At 42.3% G+C, this 19,361-nt stretch overlaps 1 protein-coding gene across 2 annotated transcripts in view; it reads left to right on the top strand.

The window, feature by feature from the left end:
* CBY1 (chibby family member 1, beta catenin antagonist) overlaps window positions 1-11,826 on the top strand; it is a 380,731-nt gene extending 368,905 nt beyond the window's left edge. For both annotated transcript variants that reach the window (XM_044067987.1, XM_044067995.1), the window contains exon 5: window positions 11,050-11,826. In XM_044067987.1, coding sequence (XP_043923922.1) covers window positions 11,050-11,130 — 81 coding nt within the window. In that variant the 3' untranslated portion in view covers window positions 11,131-11,826. The remainder of the gene's footprint in view (window positions 1-11,049) is intronic.
* Window positions 11,827-19,361: the final 7,535 nt, after the last annotated feature.

The raw sequence follows: 19,361 nt of genomic DNA on the forward strand, positions 1-19,361 counted from the left end.
TTACATTTTCCCAAACTTTTTGTTTCAATAGAAATGTTAAAAAAATGTGTATCTATGTACATTTTCATTTTTAGCCCCCTACAATTTTAACTCCTAACAAACACACAACTCTGTTCATTTTCCAAAAAGGAAAATTACCCCTTCATCTTTGGGTAGATGGAGGGGTAATTTTCCTTTTTGGAAAATGAATAGAGTTGTGTGTTTGTTACGAGTTAAAAATGTAGGGGGCTAAAAATGAAAATGTACATAGATACATCATAGAAGCCGCGGTGGTACGCCGGTAGCATTGTTGCCTCACAGCAAGAGGTTCTCCCATTCGATTCTCAGCTAGTGTGCGGGGAGTGCCTTCTGTGTGGAGTCTGCATGTCCTCCCCGCGGTCGAGTGGCCTCTGAAAGGCATGCATGAATGGGCGTGCCTTCGTTGAAGGTTGGGCGTCGGGCTGGCAACTTGGCACCACACAAATCTACTGCCAATCATTAGCAGACTGGAGTTCCACTGTGGCGACCCCTTACTGGGAAAAGCCGAAAGGACAAACAAACAACCATCTTTGGGTAGATGCTCCAGATAAGCCTGCTGCACCTACCAACCTCATCCATTCTAAAGGTAGGATTAATCATGCTTACAAAGCATGTTAGAGCTTGTGTTATATTCCATATCTGCAACATACTTTCTTGTCCCACTTTAATGTCCCTCCCACATGTGAAGAAAGCATACATACTGAATTATAGTCTTAAGAAAAAGTGCCCCAGCTATCATTAAATGAACAGAATTTGCACTTAATTTAATTCTGAGGTGGTGGTTACTACTAGGAATGCATCTGCTTGTGTTCTCTTCAGTGCAACAGACTTTGTTTATTTTCACTGAGCTACTTTTCACTTCTTAAATACTGATTTTAATGTTTCTTCATGCAAGTACTTCACAATTCACAGCTTAGTCATTTCTTGATTTATTATTTGTGTCTGCAGATGTTTTTTTGCAAAGTTCTGTTGGTGGATAAAAAAAATGAAAAAAGAGTACATTCCTATTTTAACATCACTGATATTAGCAATAGTCAGTATTAAGACTTCCACCTCATTTATATTACTTGTGCATACTGCATATAACTACTTTACAATGTAACATGCAGGTGACTTCAATAAATATGTTGTGCATGTATTACCAAGAGAAGAAAAATACATTTTTACTTGCAGTTTGTACTCATATTACTAAGAAAAAGGGACCTTTTTACTTATACTTTCTTATTCACGTCCTTCATTATACTTATAAACATTAATGACAAAAGTGGAAAATTACAATTTACAGTCCACCGCCAGTTTAAAATAATCCACAAACTTCAGTCTTTTTCCCTTCTTCCATCTATTTCTTGTAGAAACACAGTTCTAATGTCAAAATTGCATCTTGTAGACCTATCTCCTTACATTTTGCCTTGTTCTTTCCTGCTTTCAGATTCTTGCTGTTCCTCTTTTCTTCTAAATAACCCAACATTGGTCCCTGGTTCAAATCCAGTATACTCCTTTTTTCTTATCAACTCTTGTGTTTTTTCCTGTTGCTCATTCATTTTTTTCTTTTTGCAACATTATAATAATATGTAATAAAATAATATAATAAAATAATATGTAATGAAATAAGATAAAATAAACTAGAGTAAGTTAAGGTGGGATGAGCTGAAGTAAGTCAGTATTAAAGTACAGTAATATCGTTGTTTGATCCATGACCAGTTCATAGTATATATTGTAACTGGTAAAGGGAATTTTCTGAATTTTTTGTATTTACATAAAAAATTTGTTTTGATTTTTAATCTTCATTTTATTTTTCTTTATCTATGCATATTTATATATTTGAAGTACATATGTTATGTCTTGTTTTATGTATACATATATTTTTACATGAATCTATATACATATACATTTATATAATTACGTTAGGATTTGTGTGTGTGTGACTGTTGAATATATATACACACAACTTCCTATTGTCTGTTTAACTTGGATTTTATTTTGTCTTTAGTCAGCATTTGTCTTACTGCTGAAGGGGTTAATTAGTTAATTAATTAACTTGATTCTTCTGCTGTAAACTGGATTGGTTGGCAGTATTTTAAATCTGTTTAAATTAAGCTGTTTGACTGTTTTCTGAGATCTGATGAAGCATGTTTTTACATGTGAAAGTGCTTATCCGTTGAGTATACAATAAATTTGTTTGATTTTTTTAGAGCCTGGTGGTCCTGCCTTGTGTTTTCACTTTTTGCAACATTAGAAAGGTTTTACTGGCAAACTCTCTCTATGCGTCATGCCATTGTCAGAGGAATGATAAGTACAATCCTTTCAAATTGCTGACACACTTTTTATTGGAATTTCTTTCCTCGTTCACCTGTTCTGAGAATGTCTTTGCTCCTTCTGAAAATAAAATTCCAAAGACAGCTGGATATAGCAACTTGAATCTCACTCTGCCTGTCAACACTGATTGCAAGGATAAATTCACTTCTCTTCTGCATTGAGTACATGAGTAATCGTTTTCCATGAGCCACTCTGGTGTCCCCTATTGATAATACTTTACCCTTCAGCCACATTTTTGTCAGGATCAGCTCCTCCTGTTGATATGACTGCACCTTTACTACTATATGTCTTGGTTTTTTATTCATGGCCAAATTTGGAACATATACATGATTTGTAGTTTCTATCAACAGATCCTATTAGGGAATACCATTCCAGTTACTTATTTATATATTCATAAATAATAATGCAGTCCTTTCCTTCCTGTTTCTCTGGTACAGAAGAAAATCTCAGATTTTCTCTGCATGCTGTCTTCTAACCGGGTTATTTTTTTTTAAACAGTTCTTGCAAAGCCTCATATGTAGTCAGTACTTTCTTCATTTCATCCTCTAATTTCTGCAGTTTTATCAGCTCATGTGAATAGCTACTTTAAACTTTCTTATAGACTTTCAAGCCCTTTGTCATTTGACTGTATGTCTCTAATTTTAAACTTTTCTGAATGTATTTGATTCATTTTTTTTGCTCCAAATTGCTGGAAGCCATCTCCTGTACTGAGACTAAACATTATTATTATTATTATTTATTTATTTATTTTTTTTTTTTGCTGAACAGCTGCAAGGAATTCCTTTTTCATTTTTTAGCTGATTTACTTCTTAGTTGCTGACATCCAGTCAGTGTAGTGACTAAACAGTAACTGAATTTTACTCAAGTACATATTTTTGGCTGTTAAGTTTCTGATGTTCATCATGTTACCCTGCTGCAGTCATCACACTTGGGTTATCCTGCCATCAGGCGGTCCCGCAGTTGGCCCGAATTCCAAAGTCTTGGTCCGGCGTCGGTTGCTGTCGCTTCTTCCCTGACGTCAGAGCATCAGGGGTATATAAAAGGCATCTGACGCCATTTTCTTCAGTCTTTCTTGCGGCGTGGTGCCCGAAGCAGAAGCAGTTCGCAAGTGCCGGTCGGCCGACACCTGAGATTTTCGATTTGAATTTCAGTCCGAAGTCTTCAATAAAGCTAAGTACCCCGTTGGGGAACATTTTCTTGCCTCAGTCCGATGTCAGAAAAAGTTAACAATTGCATTTTTTGTGGGAAGCAAATACCTCATAAGGACTTCCATTCCTATTGTATTCCTTGCCTAGGCCCAGACCACGATGTCACAGGTTGTCGGTTTTGCGCTAGGTTTAATAAACACACTATCAAACGCCGTTTTGACTTTGCACGGCATTACTTTGGTAGGAAATTCAATTATATCATGCTGTCGGAGCAGCCGACGACCGCATTTCATAAAAAACGCAAGGATAAGGATAGGCAGCCTAGGAATAAGCCAGACCCCGAGGCCTCAGCTGGGCCTGTCGCCGGTTCTTCGGTTTTCAATGAGGTGCCTACGCAGCCCCTGACGACCACAGAGCTGGAACCCCAGACAGCTGCCGACTCCCATGTGGAGTCTGCTAGGCCGACGCAGCCATCTACCGACACTGGAGCAGATTTAGACACCGGTGCAGAGGAAACACCTTCAATTGCAGAAGGTGTCTTCAGACCGACTACACTCACCATTAAATCTTATGCTAAACTTAAAACTCCTTTAAAATCTAAGAAAATTGTTCATCAGTCTACAGGTCAAGGCCCCATGCCTAAGAAACAGATGCTTAAGATGGCTGAAGATTTAATTAGCCTTATCAGGGGTTCCCATCCCCCTCCTGATAAAAGACCAAGACAAGAGGAGGATTATGCATCCTCTGACCAGGTTTCTCTCTCCTCAGAGTCTTCTGAGGGACAGGATTACACTTTTCCACCTTATGAGGATTCTGATGCTGAAGATTCTATTCCCTCAGCATCTCCCTCTGAAGACTACTCCTTTGGGGAAACATTACATACCATGAGGGAACATTTCCACTGGGAAGGCCAGGATTACTCAGATTCTAAGAAAAGGCTCCGTGAGTTCCTTCTATTACCCCAGCACAGACCCCTTGCTATTCCTCCTGTTTTAGATATTGTGGATGATGTCTACTTGGAGTCTAGTTTAAATCCAGACTCACTACCTCCTGCTCCAGCCAAACCAGATACTACAAAGTACCTGACTCACACAAATTGCTTTATAAAAGTCCTGTAGCTGACCCAGAAACCATATCCCAGGGTCCTAAGGGAGCAAAGGCGTCTATGGCTAAAAATCCTGTGCCCTCTGAAAGAGATTCCAGAGCCTTAGATAGATGGGGAAAGAAAATATACACCTCTGCAACTCTGGCTATGAGAGCATGAAATTGCCAGTTTCACATGTTGAAATATCAACAATTCCTGATGTCTCAGTTAAAACAAAAAATGAGCGCACACTCAGAACAGCCTGAGTTCAAGGAAATGCAGGATCTGTTGCATGCAGCTGAACAGGTGGGCAAGCATACTTTACAATGCGGATTTGATTCACTGGAAGCTTCCTGTAGAGCAGCTGTTACTGGCTCAGTCATTCATAGACATTCTTGGTTAAAAGAGCAAACCCTCCCTGACCATGTTAAAGCAAAATTATTAGATGCACCTTTACAACAGGATGTATTATTTGGTGTCAAAGCAGAAGAGGTTTTAAAGAAAATGGAGGATAAGGCTAAATCTATGCAAACGGTCAAGGATTTCTTGCAGGTACAACCCCCTCGCTTCAGCAGAAATTGGCCAACAAAAGATTGGTCCTTTCCAGCTTCAGACAGATCACAGAGGGGCAAATACAGATGCCCAAGTGGCAGAGGTCAGTCACAGGGCCCTTACAAACCTTGCCAATGGGGTTCTGCTACCCAGAACGGAGGAGAAGACAGGCCCCAAGCTAACAGAAGGCAGACACAATGACTCTATCCTCAAACTACCAAGCAAATCTCTCCTGGCAACACCCTTGGGAGGAAAACTAGCATTTTTTGCAGACAACTGGCACATCATCACAAAAGACAAATGGGTTCTAAACATTGTCTCTGAAGGACACAGATTCCACTTTCATACCTTACCAAGGATCAAAGGAATGCCAAACCTGCCACCAAATCAATGGGCAGAGGCACAAAAACAAATGACAGCTCTCATGAACATAAGAGCCATTCAACAGGTACCTACACAGGAGCAGGGACAATGATTTTACTCAAGACTCTTCCTAGTTCCAAGAAAGGACAAAGCATGGAGACCCATTCTGGATCTTTCAATTCTGAACACCTATCTGCAAGTACCAAAATTCAAGATGCTAACACTACAGCAGCTTTTTCCCATGCTGGACAAGAATGCTTGGCTAGTCACTTTGGACCTCAAGGAGGCATACCTGCATGTCCCTATCAGACAAAATTGCAGAAGATACCTCCACTTCATTGCAGGTTCAACGCATTATCAATTCTCTGCACTGCCCTTTGGCTTATTTACTGCGCCCAGGGTCTTCACAAAATGCCTGGCACCAATAATTGCATACTGCAGACAAAGAAGAATTCAAATATACCCATACCTGGACGACTGTCTTATTCAAGCAGAAAGCAAGGACATTCTTTTACAGCATCTGGCATTTGTCAAACACCTTCTAAGTTGCCTAGGGTACACAGTAAATGAAAAGAAATCAAAACTAGTGTCCTCACAAAACATAACATTCCTGGTTGCCAGCTTGAATACAACGGCCCAGATGGCTTATCTCACGCCAGACAAACAACGACAACTGCTTTAATATTTCAAAATAATGGCAACAAAGACCCAACTCCCTGCAAGAAAAATTCTGCAGGCCTTGGGATTCATGGCATCTTGCATTCTACTAATACCATTTGCAAAACTGCATATGAGGAAATTACAATGGTACCTAAAAAGTGTATGGACTCAGCACAGCCACAGCTTGGAAACAATGATTCCACTCATTCCCTACCTTCAACAGGAGTTTCTATGGTGGGCACAGGCATGTCACCTCAACAAGGGTCAGCCTTTCACCTTATCCACAGCCAGGCAAACTATGACAACAGATGCATCGGACTATGCCTGGGGAGCATACATGGCATGACAGTGCATTCAGGGCAAATGGACTACAGATCAGAGACACCTGCATATCAATCAAAAAGAAATGTTAGCAGTGCAGAATGCCCTAACAGCTTTCAAGGACCTTCTACACCCAGGACAACTACTAATAAGGACAGACAACACCACAGTTATGTGGTACATAAACAAGCAAGGGGGCACACATTCCTACCCTCTGTGCAGGCATGCAATGACCTTGTGGAACACTGCACTGTCTTACCAGGTTCAATTACAAGCACAATTCCTGCCAGGAAAGAAAAATACATTGGCAGATGACCTAAGCAGAAACATCATGGATCCACACGAATGAAAACTAGATCCACAAGTATTTGCAATGATGGCTCAAAAATGGGGACGCCCAGACATAGATCTGTTTGCAAGCCCCCACAACCACCAACTTCAAAAATTTTGCACAAGGACCTTCCATCCACTAGCTTGGAAAGTGGACGCTCTCTCATTCAGTTGGAAAACATTAACAGTGTATGCCTTTCCTCCACTGCCTCTTCTAGCAAAGGTACTGCTGAAAGTCAGAGGCCACAAATGATTCTCGTTGCACCAGATTGGCCACGCCAACATTGGTCTCCAATTTTAAGGACCATGGCCCAGGGCTCACCATGGATTTTGCCACAAATTCCTCACCTGCTCACCCAGCGAGAAAATCTGATTCTACACAGCCAGCTCAAGACTTTAAACCTGGCTGCATGGCAAATTATAAACAACCAGCCAACACTTTTATCCAATGCTGTTATGGATGTCATTCTGGAGGCCAGGAGGCCCAGCACCAGGAAAACCTATTCAGACAAATAGAAAAGATTTTGCTCCTGTAACCAGGCTAAAGGCCTAAATCCCCTTGGAGCCGAACATTACTCAGATTCTACAATATTTAACTGAGATGTTACACAAAGGACTTTCCTTTTCATCTATTAAGATCCACGCCTCAGCAATTTCAGCTCATTACAGCTCGGATCCTCCTTTATTTTCACATCCACTCCTAAGACAGTACCTCAGAGGGGCTACGAACTTAAGACCACCAAGGAGAGCTCCAACACCTACTTGGGATCTCAACTTTGTCCTGGAAAAACTTACACTGCCGCCCTTCAAACCATTCACTTGCCGCCTTCTTCCCAAATCCCCAGAACAAAGGAGAAAGACTCCTGCACTCTTTGGACATTCACAGGCAATTACGTTACTACTTGGATAAAACTAAGGCTTTCAGAAAAACTGACCAGCTCTTTGTAGCCTATGCTACAGGATTACAAGGAAAAGCTATCTCAAAACAGACCATTTCTAAATGAATAGGACATTGCATACGTTTCTGCTACACACATCATGGGAAACCAGTACCTGCTAACATTAGGTCTCACTGGACCAGGGCTACAGCTACATCAGCAACCTTTCTCAGGGGAGTGCCAACCAAGGATATTCTGGAAGCTGCTACTTGGAGTTCAGTGCACACCTTCACCAAACACTATCACTTACCTCTTTACTCTAAGACTAGAGCTGGTTTTGCCACTGCAGTTTTGCAGGGCCTACTAGCCTCTTCTAACCCTGTTTGACACCACCTCCCCTCCTTAGCTTTGGGATTCAACCCAAGTGTGATGACTGCAGCAGGGTAACACGATGAACATAGTACAGTTTTGTACCTACCATAAATGTACATGTTCGAGTGTTCACCCTGCTGCAGTCCAGGTTACCCTCCCTGCATCCCCTCTGAACTAGCTGAACTTATCTCTACCACTTTATCCTATGCTACCTCTGTGGTGTATTTGCTTGTACCTAAGGGTTTTGTTTTATTTTTATATAGCCATATGTGTGTGTGTGTGTGTGTGTGTGTGTGTGTGTGTGTGTGTGTGTATATATATATATATATATATATATATATATATATATATATATATATTTTTTTTTTTTTTTGCCTACCTTTTGGGGGCACCTGACATCTGGGGCAAGAAAAACTGAAAAAAATGGCGTTGGATGCCTATTGTATACCCCTGACGCTCTGACGTCAGGGAAGAAGCAACAGCAACCAACGCCGGACCAAGACTTTGGAATTTGGGACGACTGCGGGACCGCCTGACGGCAGGATAACCCAAGTGTGATGACTGCAGCAGGGTGAACACTCGAACATCTACATTTATGGTAGGTACAAAACTGTACTTTTTCATGCTGCAAGAGCTCTAATTGACCCTTTGATCAGTGTGCAGCCATTTTGTAAGTCTTATAACCGTGTTTATGTTGAGAAAGGATTATTCATATAGACAACTCAGATGTTATCTTGACAGAACTTAAACATTCAGAAATTTTGAACAATTATTCATTTCTTATGAATGTAAGAAAAAAGGCAACCAGTGTCAAAACATAACAGTTCAAAATGGTTGCCCAATGCTATTTCCTTCTGTTATTCCCACCATACTAAGTCTGTTCTAGGCAGAGTCAAGGAGCACTGTACTAGGGTCTTGGCTTCTTCAGTGCCCTTTTGGAAAGAGGTGGACTCTAAAAGTATTCTAAAGGCAGCAACCTGGTCCTCTGTACATCCTTTTACAAAACATTAAACACTACACCTCCTTTTCATATCTAGAGCAGACTTTGCTAGGAGCATTCTCCAGGGGCTTCTGAACCGTCATCCTTCCTCCTCCCTCTGTTTCTAAGTTCTGGTTTCTACCCATATAGCTTGGTGTACTGCAGCAGTAAATAAATGATAAATATAGTACAATTGTCTAAGCAAATCATTAACAGTAGAGGTTCAAGTGATCACTGCTGCAGAAGCCACTTCCTTCCCTCCCCTTCCTCCCGCCACCCCCTTATTTTTAATGTTTTGTGCATGCCAGGGGAAGACATGAATTATTTTTACCTAGCACTGATCTTTTTGCAAGGCTCCAACCTCCTTCTTTCAGTTGGCATGAAAGCTCTGAAGGGCTTGACACACACACCGCCATTTTTCTCCCAGCTGTGCTCAAGCTTCTATTGATCGGAGCACTTGGAAACTGCCTTTAAGCTTTGGAAGCTGGATGGCCATTGTTTCCTAGGCAGGATATAACCCATATAACTTGGGCCATTGCAGCAGTGATCATTTGAACATTTGTTATTACAGTCATTTTACTTACACAACTGTAATTTACTCGTTGCTGTGACATTGACTAGAAGAGTGTCTGAGTTACAAGATCAAATGGCGAGTCAACCTTATCTTTTCTTTAACAACAATAGGGTGACTTTCAGAACAAATCCTTCATTAAAGTGGGTTCAGAGTTTATTTTGAGCCAAGCGGTTCATCTCCATTTTCTTTCCAGAACCAAAAAAGTAAGGGAAAAAATTATACATACACCAAATGTCCACAGGCAACTCAGATTGTACATTAACAGGGCAAAAACTTTCAGTTCTGATCAACTGTTTATTTCCTATGAAGATAATAAGGGACAAGCGTTTTCAAAACGGTTAGTAAATGGTTGTCTCATGCTATTGCGTTTTGTTACTTTCACCATGACAAGTGACTTCATGGCCAGTTCAGGGCCCACTCTACCAGGGCTATGGCTTTTTTATGGAACTTTGAAAAGGGATGGACTGTAGAAGTGTACTAGATGCAGCAACTTGGTCATCTTTGCACACCTTTTCAAAGTACCACAAATTAGATTTTTTTTTAGATCTAGGGCAGGCTTTGTTGGAGTGTTCTCCAGGAACTCTTGGAGTCTGACCCTTCCTTCACAATTTCTTTGCAGGCTGTGATATTCTACTGTGATATAATGATGAACATAGTACAGTTGTGGAAGTTATTAACTTGCCATAATAGTAGATGTGCAAATAAATCACTTTTGCAGTAGTAACACCCTCCTTCCTCCCCTTCATTTTATGTTTTGTGCCAGGATGTGAATATTTCTTTCTCCTCTTTCTTTTTTTCCTAGCACACAGCTGGCATGGCTATAGTCTCTCTTACTCTGAGAGAAGAAAGCTCTGAAAGTGTGACACTCTAACCACTGACTTTGTACTGCTTTTCTCAAGCTTTTCAGTAATGTGGATGTGTGGAAAGTGTCCTAAAACTTTGGAAGCTGGCCAGTTGTCATGTTCTTGGCATGATATAACCCATATAGCTTAGGCTACTGAAACAGTGACTATTCATTTACTGTTATGTTAGGTTAACTTGCACAACTGGACTTTCTTCACTAAAAGAATGAGATATGGCACCTAATGTTTTTATTTTTCTCCTGGAGGAGGTATGCTACCCTGAATTGGTATAGCTACAACAGAAGACATACATTGACTCTTAGGGGCATATTAATACCAGATCATAATTGATATTAGTGAGTAGAGTTACAGATTTTAAGATTATTACTACTAAAAGCATCTTTTCCTTGAAGATTTACTGTCGTGTTGAGTACCTTCGCACTGCTGTACTTCAACTTGTGCATGTCTGACTCTTTTTAAGGAATGTATTGAAACTGTTACACTAAGGATATTGCAATGTATCCTAATAGAATAGTAAATGTATATTTCTACATGAATATTTGATGTGGTTTGAGGAAACAAGTACTGATTCTTGTTTGAATTTTGCTCCAGCTGTCTGAGACTACAGCAGAATCACACTTGATGGAAAAAGAACTGGAAGAACTCAAGACATACAGCCGGAAAAAGAAATAATTCTTCCATTTTCAGATAGAGGAACAGGAATAAAAATGAACTATAGCCTGTCCTCCTAGGAGGTGTCAGTAGAGTGCCTAGATTTTACTGATTAACTGTGACGGCTAAATTGATAAAAAAGAATATTATGTTTTTGACAACAGGATAAGCAACTGAGAACTACCTGTTTGAACTGTTTGTTTTTAAACCATTTGGTTAACTCATGCTCACTCTGGAACATAGTGCATGGGGGTATTTTCGGTTACCCTATGGTACACTGATCCTGGATTTGTTTTTTATTCAAAGTTCAGATATCAAGGGCTGAATCTCCTGCTTGTGAGATAAAGAGGAGGAGCTTTGCATCCACCAGAAAAATGAAAAGTTTGACCAAGACTTCCTGTAAACTTCTGTGTTATAGACTCTCCACCTAAATCTTTCATGTGCATTACAGCACTGCTTCCCTATCTTTGCTGCTTCCATTACTGTTTGAAATAATCAGAAAAGTATTTTGGTATCCTGTTGACAGTAACAAGAAATGTGAACATGTACAGCTTAATTTTATGAATTGTTTTGTACAGCAGCAGCAACATCAGGGATAGTGCTATTACCTGGACATATTTTGCTGATGACAGAACACTTTCGAGAATCAGTTTCATAAAAGCAGTGTGTTTCACACATTTGTGGTTTACTTAAATAAAAGCAGTGTTTTGAACAATATGAAAACAGTGTAGTGTGATAAATATAAGCAATAAGGCACATCATGCTGGTAGGGTAATGGCGAATGTCCTTCTATTCTCATGTTGCAGTATTCATAACAGTAGGGAGATGGTTGCCTGCAGCACCACTGTCTGGCCAGTATACCAAAGTCTTTGTTTTAGGAGGGTACGTGTGACATTTCTTACGAGGGCCATATAAACCAACGTTTGGTATAAAAGTGCCGTCTGCACATACCCTCATCAGAATTTTTCTGCAGCAGTAAATGTCAGACTCCCGTTTGCCAGTTCCATAAGCAGATCGCATTTATTCAGATGACAGGTTACGATTCTGTTCATGACCAGACGACTGCTTTTTTGACCGATATAGATAAGTGCCCTGTTGGTTTTTTCCTTGTTTTTGATTACAGTTTAGACTTAAATGTCAGCTAGGAAGGGGAAGTGTGCTTGTGGGAGACAAATTCCTCACAAGGACACAGACCAGAAGTGCGTAGTTTGCTTAGGCAAGGCACACGACCATAGGCCCTGCCCCATTTGCAAATCTTTCATTCCTAAAACTCTCCGCAGCTGCCTGGCAGCACTGAAGTTGTATTTAGATAATTAAAGGCTACATCGCTTAGCGCTTGGTATGGAAGGAGGAGTAGGCCCCGTAAAGGAAGAAGGCCAAGAAAATTAGGCCAGAATCCCAAGCTGTGCCTCAGACTTCCAAGCATGTTCTTGTGGCACTTGAAAGCCCAGAATCCTCTCAGACGGCCATTTCCAAAGCAGGCCCGGGAACCTTAATGGAAGCTGGGAGGCAGGAAACCATGTGTACGTCCACTGAGGCTAATCAGCCTTCAAATCCTGATGGCGCAGGGGAATCACGGCTCACTCAGTTGGAGGGCCCTACTCCTTCTCATCCTACCAGACCTACCTTGATGCTTTCTCCACTGGCTACTCCTTTGAAGAGAAAACAAAAAACTAAACACCCAGAGCCCCAACCAGTTCCTGGTTGGGAAGTATTTTCACTAAGTCTCTTTAAGGCATTTCAGGCCTTGCAGACACAACAACAACTCCCCCCTACTCTCTCACCTCAGCCACCCTTCCAGGTATCTGAGGAAGACTACTTCTCTTCAGTGGAATCCTTTTCTTACGAAACCCAAATGGACTTCCCCCAAGGATTTCATTACTCTAGAGGAAGAGGACTCCATCTCTCCTGAGTTCTCAGGAGAAGAATTTACCTTTGAGGACACTATCTCCCTCATGAGGGAACATTTTAAGTGGCAGGCATCAGAGGTCTCTGACTCCAAGAAAAGGTACTTTGACCTTTTACAAATGGAGCAAACATCCCCCTCTGCTGTCTCTCCTTTATTACCTGCCTTCCAGAATGCTTTCTTGGCTGCTTCTCATTCTCCTGACTCACAACCACCAGCTTCTAAATGCCCAGACCGTTTTTATAAGGTTCCCCAGGACACCCAGTTCCTCTTTAGAAACCCTCCCTATAGCTGTCTCTGCTGACAAAACTTCAGGCCAATTACTTCTGCTGCCCTTTACCCAACAGATAAAGACAGCAAATTCATGGACAGACTAGGGAAGAAAGTATATACCTCCTCTACTCTGGCTATAAGGGCTCTCAACTACCAAACGCATATGTCCTAGATACCATATCCAAAGCCTCTACCCTCTTCTCCGAGGTGCCAGATTCTCCCATAAAACCCAAGTCAACACTCTGCTTTCCACAGCATCCCAAGTGACTAGGCACTCCATTAAATGCAGTTATGATGCTGTGGAAGCTTCATCTAAATCAGCTGCTTCAGGATCTGTTCTAAGGTGATACTCCTGGGTAAGGCTTTAACCTCTTCCCATGGATGTACAGACAAAGTTACTTGATGCACCCTTGGACAGTAAGGCCCTCTTTGGACAGGCTTCTGCTGAGCTCCAGAAATCCCTTCAAGACTAGGGAAAGGAACTACAAAATCTCAAACACCTCCTAGTATCCCCTATTCCCAGATACCGTAGGAACTACCCACAGAAGCCCTCCTTTGTTAGAAGACAGTCCTTTCACACTGCTCCTCAATTTAAGGGATGTAGACAACCCAGAAAAAAAATCTATTCACAGGTTTCTAACCAGCTCCTCCACTACATCCTTTCAAAGTCAGTCGGACCAATCCAGACCACCTCCACTGTGACTCAACTACTTTGGACCCAAACACACCCTTATCCCTACATCTCACCCTCTTCCCTACACACCTGGCAGATAAGCAGAGCAGAACAATGGGTCCTCTCTGTCATTCAGAGAGGATATTTCATGACTTGGTGGATGCTTCCACCTTTCCAAGGTATTCCCCAACCACCAAAAAACCAAATCCACCTATTTCCTTCCATCATTCAACAACTCCTATCTCAGGGTACCATAGAACAGGTACCCTTCCCACAAAACAAACATAGGCTTTTACTCCTGGATGTTTCTTGTACCAAGGAAAGACAGCCCTTGGAGGCCAATCCTAGACTTATCTTTTCTAAACCTCTTCCTCAAAGTTCTCAGCTTCAAAATGATTACCTTACCCCTTCTTTTGCCACTCATACCCCCACAAGCATTCATGGTAGCCCTGGATTTGAAGGATGCCTATCTCCACATCCCTGTCCATCCAAATTACAGGAAATACCTCGGCTTTGCTATAGGCTCCTGTCATTTTCAATTCTCTGCCTTGCCCTTTGGTCTCTCCATGGCCCCATGAGTGTTCGCAAAGTGTCTAGCCCCCTTCATTTCTCACTGCAGGACCCAGGGTATACAGATATACCCATACCTAGACAACTTGCTCATCCTTCATCTGGACTACCAAGTTCTTCTTCACCTAAAACAGGTGTCTTCCACCCTGACTCATCTAGGGTTCACCCTAAATCTAGAAAAATCTCACCTGACCCCCTCTCAGGACTTAGTTTTCTTGGGGTGCAGGATCAGAACAGACAGCATGAAAGTATGCATCACCAAGCAAAGGATCAAAGGCCTTTGTCTATACTTTACTCAGATCCTCACCCACACCTCCTTATCAGCTCAGGATTTCCTGAGAATGTTAGGCCACATGGCATCTCTGATACCCATGTTACCTCTGGCAAGACTCCAAATGCGAAAAATCCAGTGGGTATTAAAAACCTATGGATCCAACACTCCCAACCCATGGACTCGTCCCTCCCCCTTCTTCTGTGCTTAAAAAAGGAAATCCAGTGGTGGGTGTCAGCACTACACCTGAACCTAGGAACCCACCTACAAGTTCCACCCACCCACCCCCCCCCCAACAACAGGTCTCCACAGACGCATCAGACCTGGGGTGAGGAGCAGTGCTCCTAACAAACCAGAAACAATTCTTAAGGCAAATGGTCCACTCTAAGACAAAAGGACCACATCAACATCAAGGAAATGACATTACTATTAGCTCTCCTAACCTTCAAGTCTACTCTCCTGTCAGGAACCCTGAAAGTAATCGCAGATAATAAGACTGTCCTGTGGTACATCAACAAGCAAGGGGGGGACAAGGTCCTACCCCCTATGCAGCCTGGCCAGCCAGATCTGGAACTTATCTTCTCTTTAGGACCATCTGGTATCCGTGTAAGCCCCCTCAACAGAGAATGTTATGGCAGACGAACTCTGCAGAACCTCGGCCCCCTCTCACAAATGGATGCTTCAGAGAGAGGTTTTTCCTGGACCTGATACACAGGTGGGGTATTCCACAAGCAGATCTCTTTGCTTCCCCCAGAATAAACAGATGCCCAGCTTCTGTACAAGGGATCCACATCCACAAGCTTAGAAAGTGGATGCATTCTCCTTTTCTTGGGAGGGAATGTACCTTTATGCCGTCCCTCCTTTCACACTAATTCAGAAAGTCCTTCTGAAAATTCAGAAGGACAAACCCAAAATCCTACTGGTGACCCCGTTTTGGCAAAGACAGCATTGGTTTCCCCTCCTCCATTTACAAGCCAAGAGCAATCACCACAGATTACCCCACCACCTAGACCTGCTCACACAGGACAAGGGATCCCTACTCCATCCACAGGTGAACAACCTGAAATTGACCTTCTGGGTGATAGGGTTCTAATCCCTTACAGACACTTATATTCAGAAGACATTTCTGCAGGAGGCCAGAAGACCTAGTACCAGAAGAAACTATGTATAAAGTGGTGCAGATTCTCCAAGTGGTGTCAAAGGAAAAACCAGGACCCCCTTATTACTCTTATACCAATGGTCCTTTACTATCTGTGTGAGCTACTCCACTCAGGACTTACTCTTCAGTCAAAGTCCACTTATCTGCCATTTCTGCTTGTCTGCCCATATCTCATCTACTAGCATCCAGACTGGAAGTCAAACTTTTTCTGAAAGGAGTCCTTCATTTCAACCCCCCCCCCCCACAGGAGACCTATTCCCCTTCCTTGGGATCTCCATTTCGTATTAGAAAAACTAACGTTACCTCCTTTTGAACCAGCTCACTCAGCTTCCCTGAAACTATGCACCCTTAAAACAGTTCTGCTAGTTGCCCTTACCTCCGCCAGGAGGGTTTCAGAGATACACGTCCTTATGGCTACCTCTCCTTATCTTGTTTTCCACAAGGACAGAGTTGCTCTCAGGACCAACCCTTCCTTCATGCCCAAAGTGGTTAATGAACTTTCATTAAATCAAACCATTAACCTACCAGTTTTCTACCTTCATCCACAAAACTCCTCAGAGAGGACTCTTCATTCCTTGGATGTACACAGGCAACTCAGATACTACTTGGACAAAACCAAATCTATTAGAAAATCTGATCAGTTATTCATCTCCTTCCATCCCAGAGCCCTAGGGAAGGTGGTGTCCAAACAAACAATTTCTTCTTGAATCTCTAAATCCATTGCCTTGTGCTACTCCTATCATGGAAAATCCTTGCAGGGCTATGTTAAACCTCACTCTACCAAGGCAGCTCCCTCCTCTACTGCCTTTTTCAAAGGCATTGACTTCACCTCCATTTCCAGAGGCTTGCCCTGCCCTTGATCCTTATTCAACAGGCTTGCCATCTCCTTACTTAGAGTCTCATCTATCCTATCCACAGGTGCAGCAGATACTGAAACCCCAGGCTTCTCAGCAGGGTGTTCCGCCTCTTCTAATACCTCCTCAGCACATCCCATTGAGGAGGTCCCTAAGAATAGAAAGTCCAAGAGGAAGCACTTGGACTTCCCCAAGGAGTCAGTCACAGAAGATACAGACTTTGATGAAGGTGAAGGGTCCCCACGGTCACCTCCTGAAGATGTCCAGTTTGGAGACATCCTTGAAATTCTGAAACAGAGAGGTGTCTGGAAGTCTATCAACCCTCCTTCTGAGGAGTCTGTGTTCCTGGCTCCTGGTTGACTCCACCTGCCAATGACCTTATAGATTTGATCTCTTGATGGGCATGGAACATCCCCGACACCATTGAACCAGTCCCCCGAAGACAGGACAAAATTTTAACAGCACCAGAAGACAAACACTTTGGACAAAAGAGGTGCCTGTTGATGCCATGGACATGGTGGCTGCCACTAAAAAGGAACTATCCGAAGAGAGTTTCACTGTCCATCCTCTGAACAAGGAGTCTCTGATGGTTGGATAGGTTTGGGAAGCATGTCAATGCTTCAGCAACCATTGCCTTAAGGTCTCTGAAATATTTGGTACATTTCACCAGGTTGCAGAGAGACCTAGTTAAGAAACTTTCTGATACTCTTTCAAGATCTGTTTCTAATGAGGTACAGGCATTTATTACTTCTCAGATGGCAATCGTACAAACAATTTCCACTTCTTCCATAAGGTTAATTTTGCATGAGGCCGAAGGAACCTCAAGGACCGTAGGTTCCAGTGTTTCCATAAGGAGGCATGCCTGGATGCACTTATGTGATTTTACAGAGCCCTTCAAGTCTTCATTATTTATTGCCTCCTTTGATGGAACATCTTTATTTGGCCCCAAAGTTAAGGACACTTTAATCCAGTTGTTAAAAGGACAGAAAAACCCTGTCTTCCACGTACATACATTTTGGCATGCATCAAAGATCCTTCTCCAGGAATCAATGAGGTACTGGAAAAATATGGTTAAAAAAGTCCCAGGGTCCTTTCCAGGACACACATCGATGAGGTTCCCCCAGTGGTAGAGGAGGGAACTCCAGTATGGTTCAAAAAGTCCCAGGGTCCTTTCCAGAACACACATGGATGAGATTCCTCCAGTGGTAGAGGAGGGAACTCCAATGGTAGATGCCGCCCTCATGGCAGATGTGGCCCATAAAACCAAGGGTGCAGAGATTCCTTTTTTGACAGACCCTTCCAGTGCTCCAGAAAGGAGGCTCAATTGGTCTCCCTCTGGATGCAATTTGAGGTTCAATTATCCCTGCACTAGAGAGCCCAGCTAAAGATAACAGACAAATGGGTGCAGAGAATTATTTCCAGAGGTTATAGATTACACTTTTCCCTTTCTCCTCCAATCTCAAGAAAAATCCCTGATGTTCCATCCAGTCACAAGGAACAAGCAGCATTTCAAATACAAAAGCTGCTAGAAAGATTCATCCAAGAGGTCCTACCAGACCAGATGGAATCTGGAACGTACTCAAGATTCTTAGTGCCAAAGAAAACAGGATACTGGAGACCAGTCTTGGATTTCAGCAACTTGAACAAATCAGTTTGATGCACCAAGTTTCAGATGGTCACGGTTCAGTCCATTCTCCAATTTCTGGACAAAGACAACTGGATGTGCTCAGTAGACCTTCAGGACATGTACTACAACATAAAGATGAACAGGCAATCCAGAAGGTATTTATGTTTCTGGCTGGGAGCCAGTTATTACCAATTCAGAGTTCTGCCCTTTGGTCTCACCACAGCCCCCAAGGTGTTCACCAAATGTATGGCAGTAGTAGCAGTTCACTTGAGAATGCACGGATTCCAGGTGTTTCCATATTTAGACGACTGGCTGATTACTGCCCCGACCAGGCATCGAGTAATAGAGGCAAGAAATCAGGTTTTGTTAGACATGCTCCTTTCTGGGGATAACCATAAACTATGAAAAGTCTCATTTGGAACCTACTCAAAAGTTGGAGTTTATAGGAGCATTGTTCAACACAAAGTTAATGATGGCTTCAATTCCTTCTATAAGAGTTCAAATGTTAAGAGCACAGGTCAGAAAAATAATCTGCAGCACCAAAGTTTCTGCCCACTTGGTTCTTTAGCCCCCTAGGATTGACGGCAGCAGCAATAACTCGAGTACTGTTAGCCAGGTTTTATATGAGAATTCTACAATGGATGCTAGCCAGGCAGTGGTCAATACTCAACCTGTGTCAAACCTGATATGTATTACTCAGATCTGAAATAGAGATTTTGAATGGTGTATTCAATCAGAACAGGTTCTGCAAGGCTGTCCATTCATTCCCCCACAGTCCAAGGCCGTAGTGACCACAGCCACTTCCCAATTAGTGTGGGGGGCATTACTTGGGGAAGACAGTCCAAGGCACTTGGTCCCCCAAAGAGGCCAATTTGCATATCAATGTCCTAGAGATGAGAGCCGTACTTTTAGCATTGCA

This window comes from Protopterus annectens, chromosome 1.part0 (genome assembly GCF_019279795.1).
Source record: "Protopterus annectens isolate FY-2018-M chromosome 1.part0, PAN1.0, whole genome shotgun sequence".
Taxonomy (NCBI): domain Eukaryota; kingdom Metazoa; phylum Chordata; order Ceratodontiformes; family Protopteridae; genus Protopterus; species Protopterus annectens.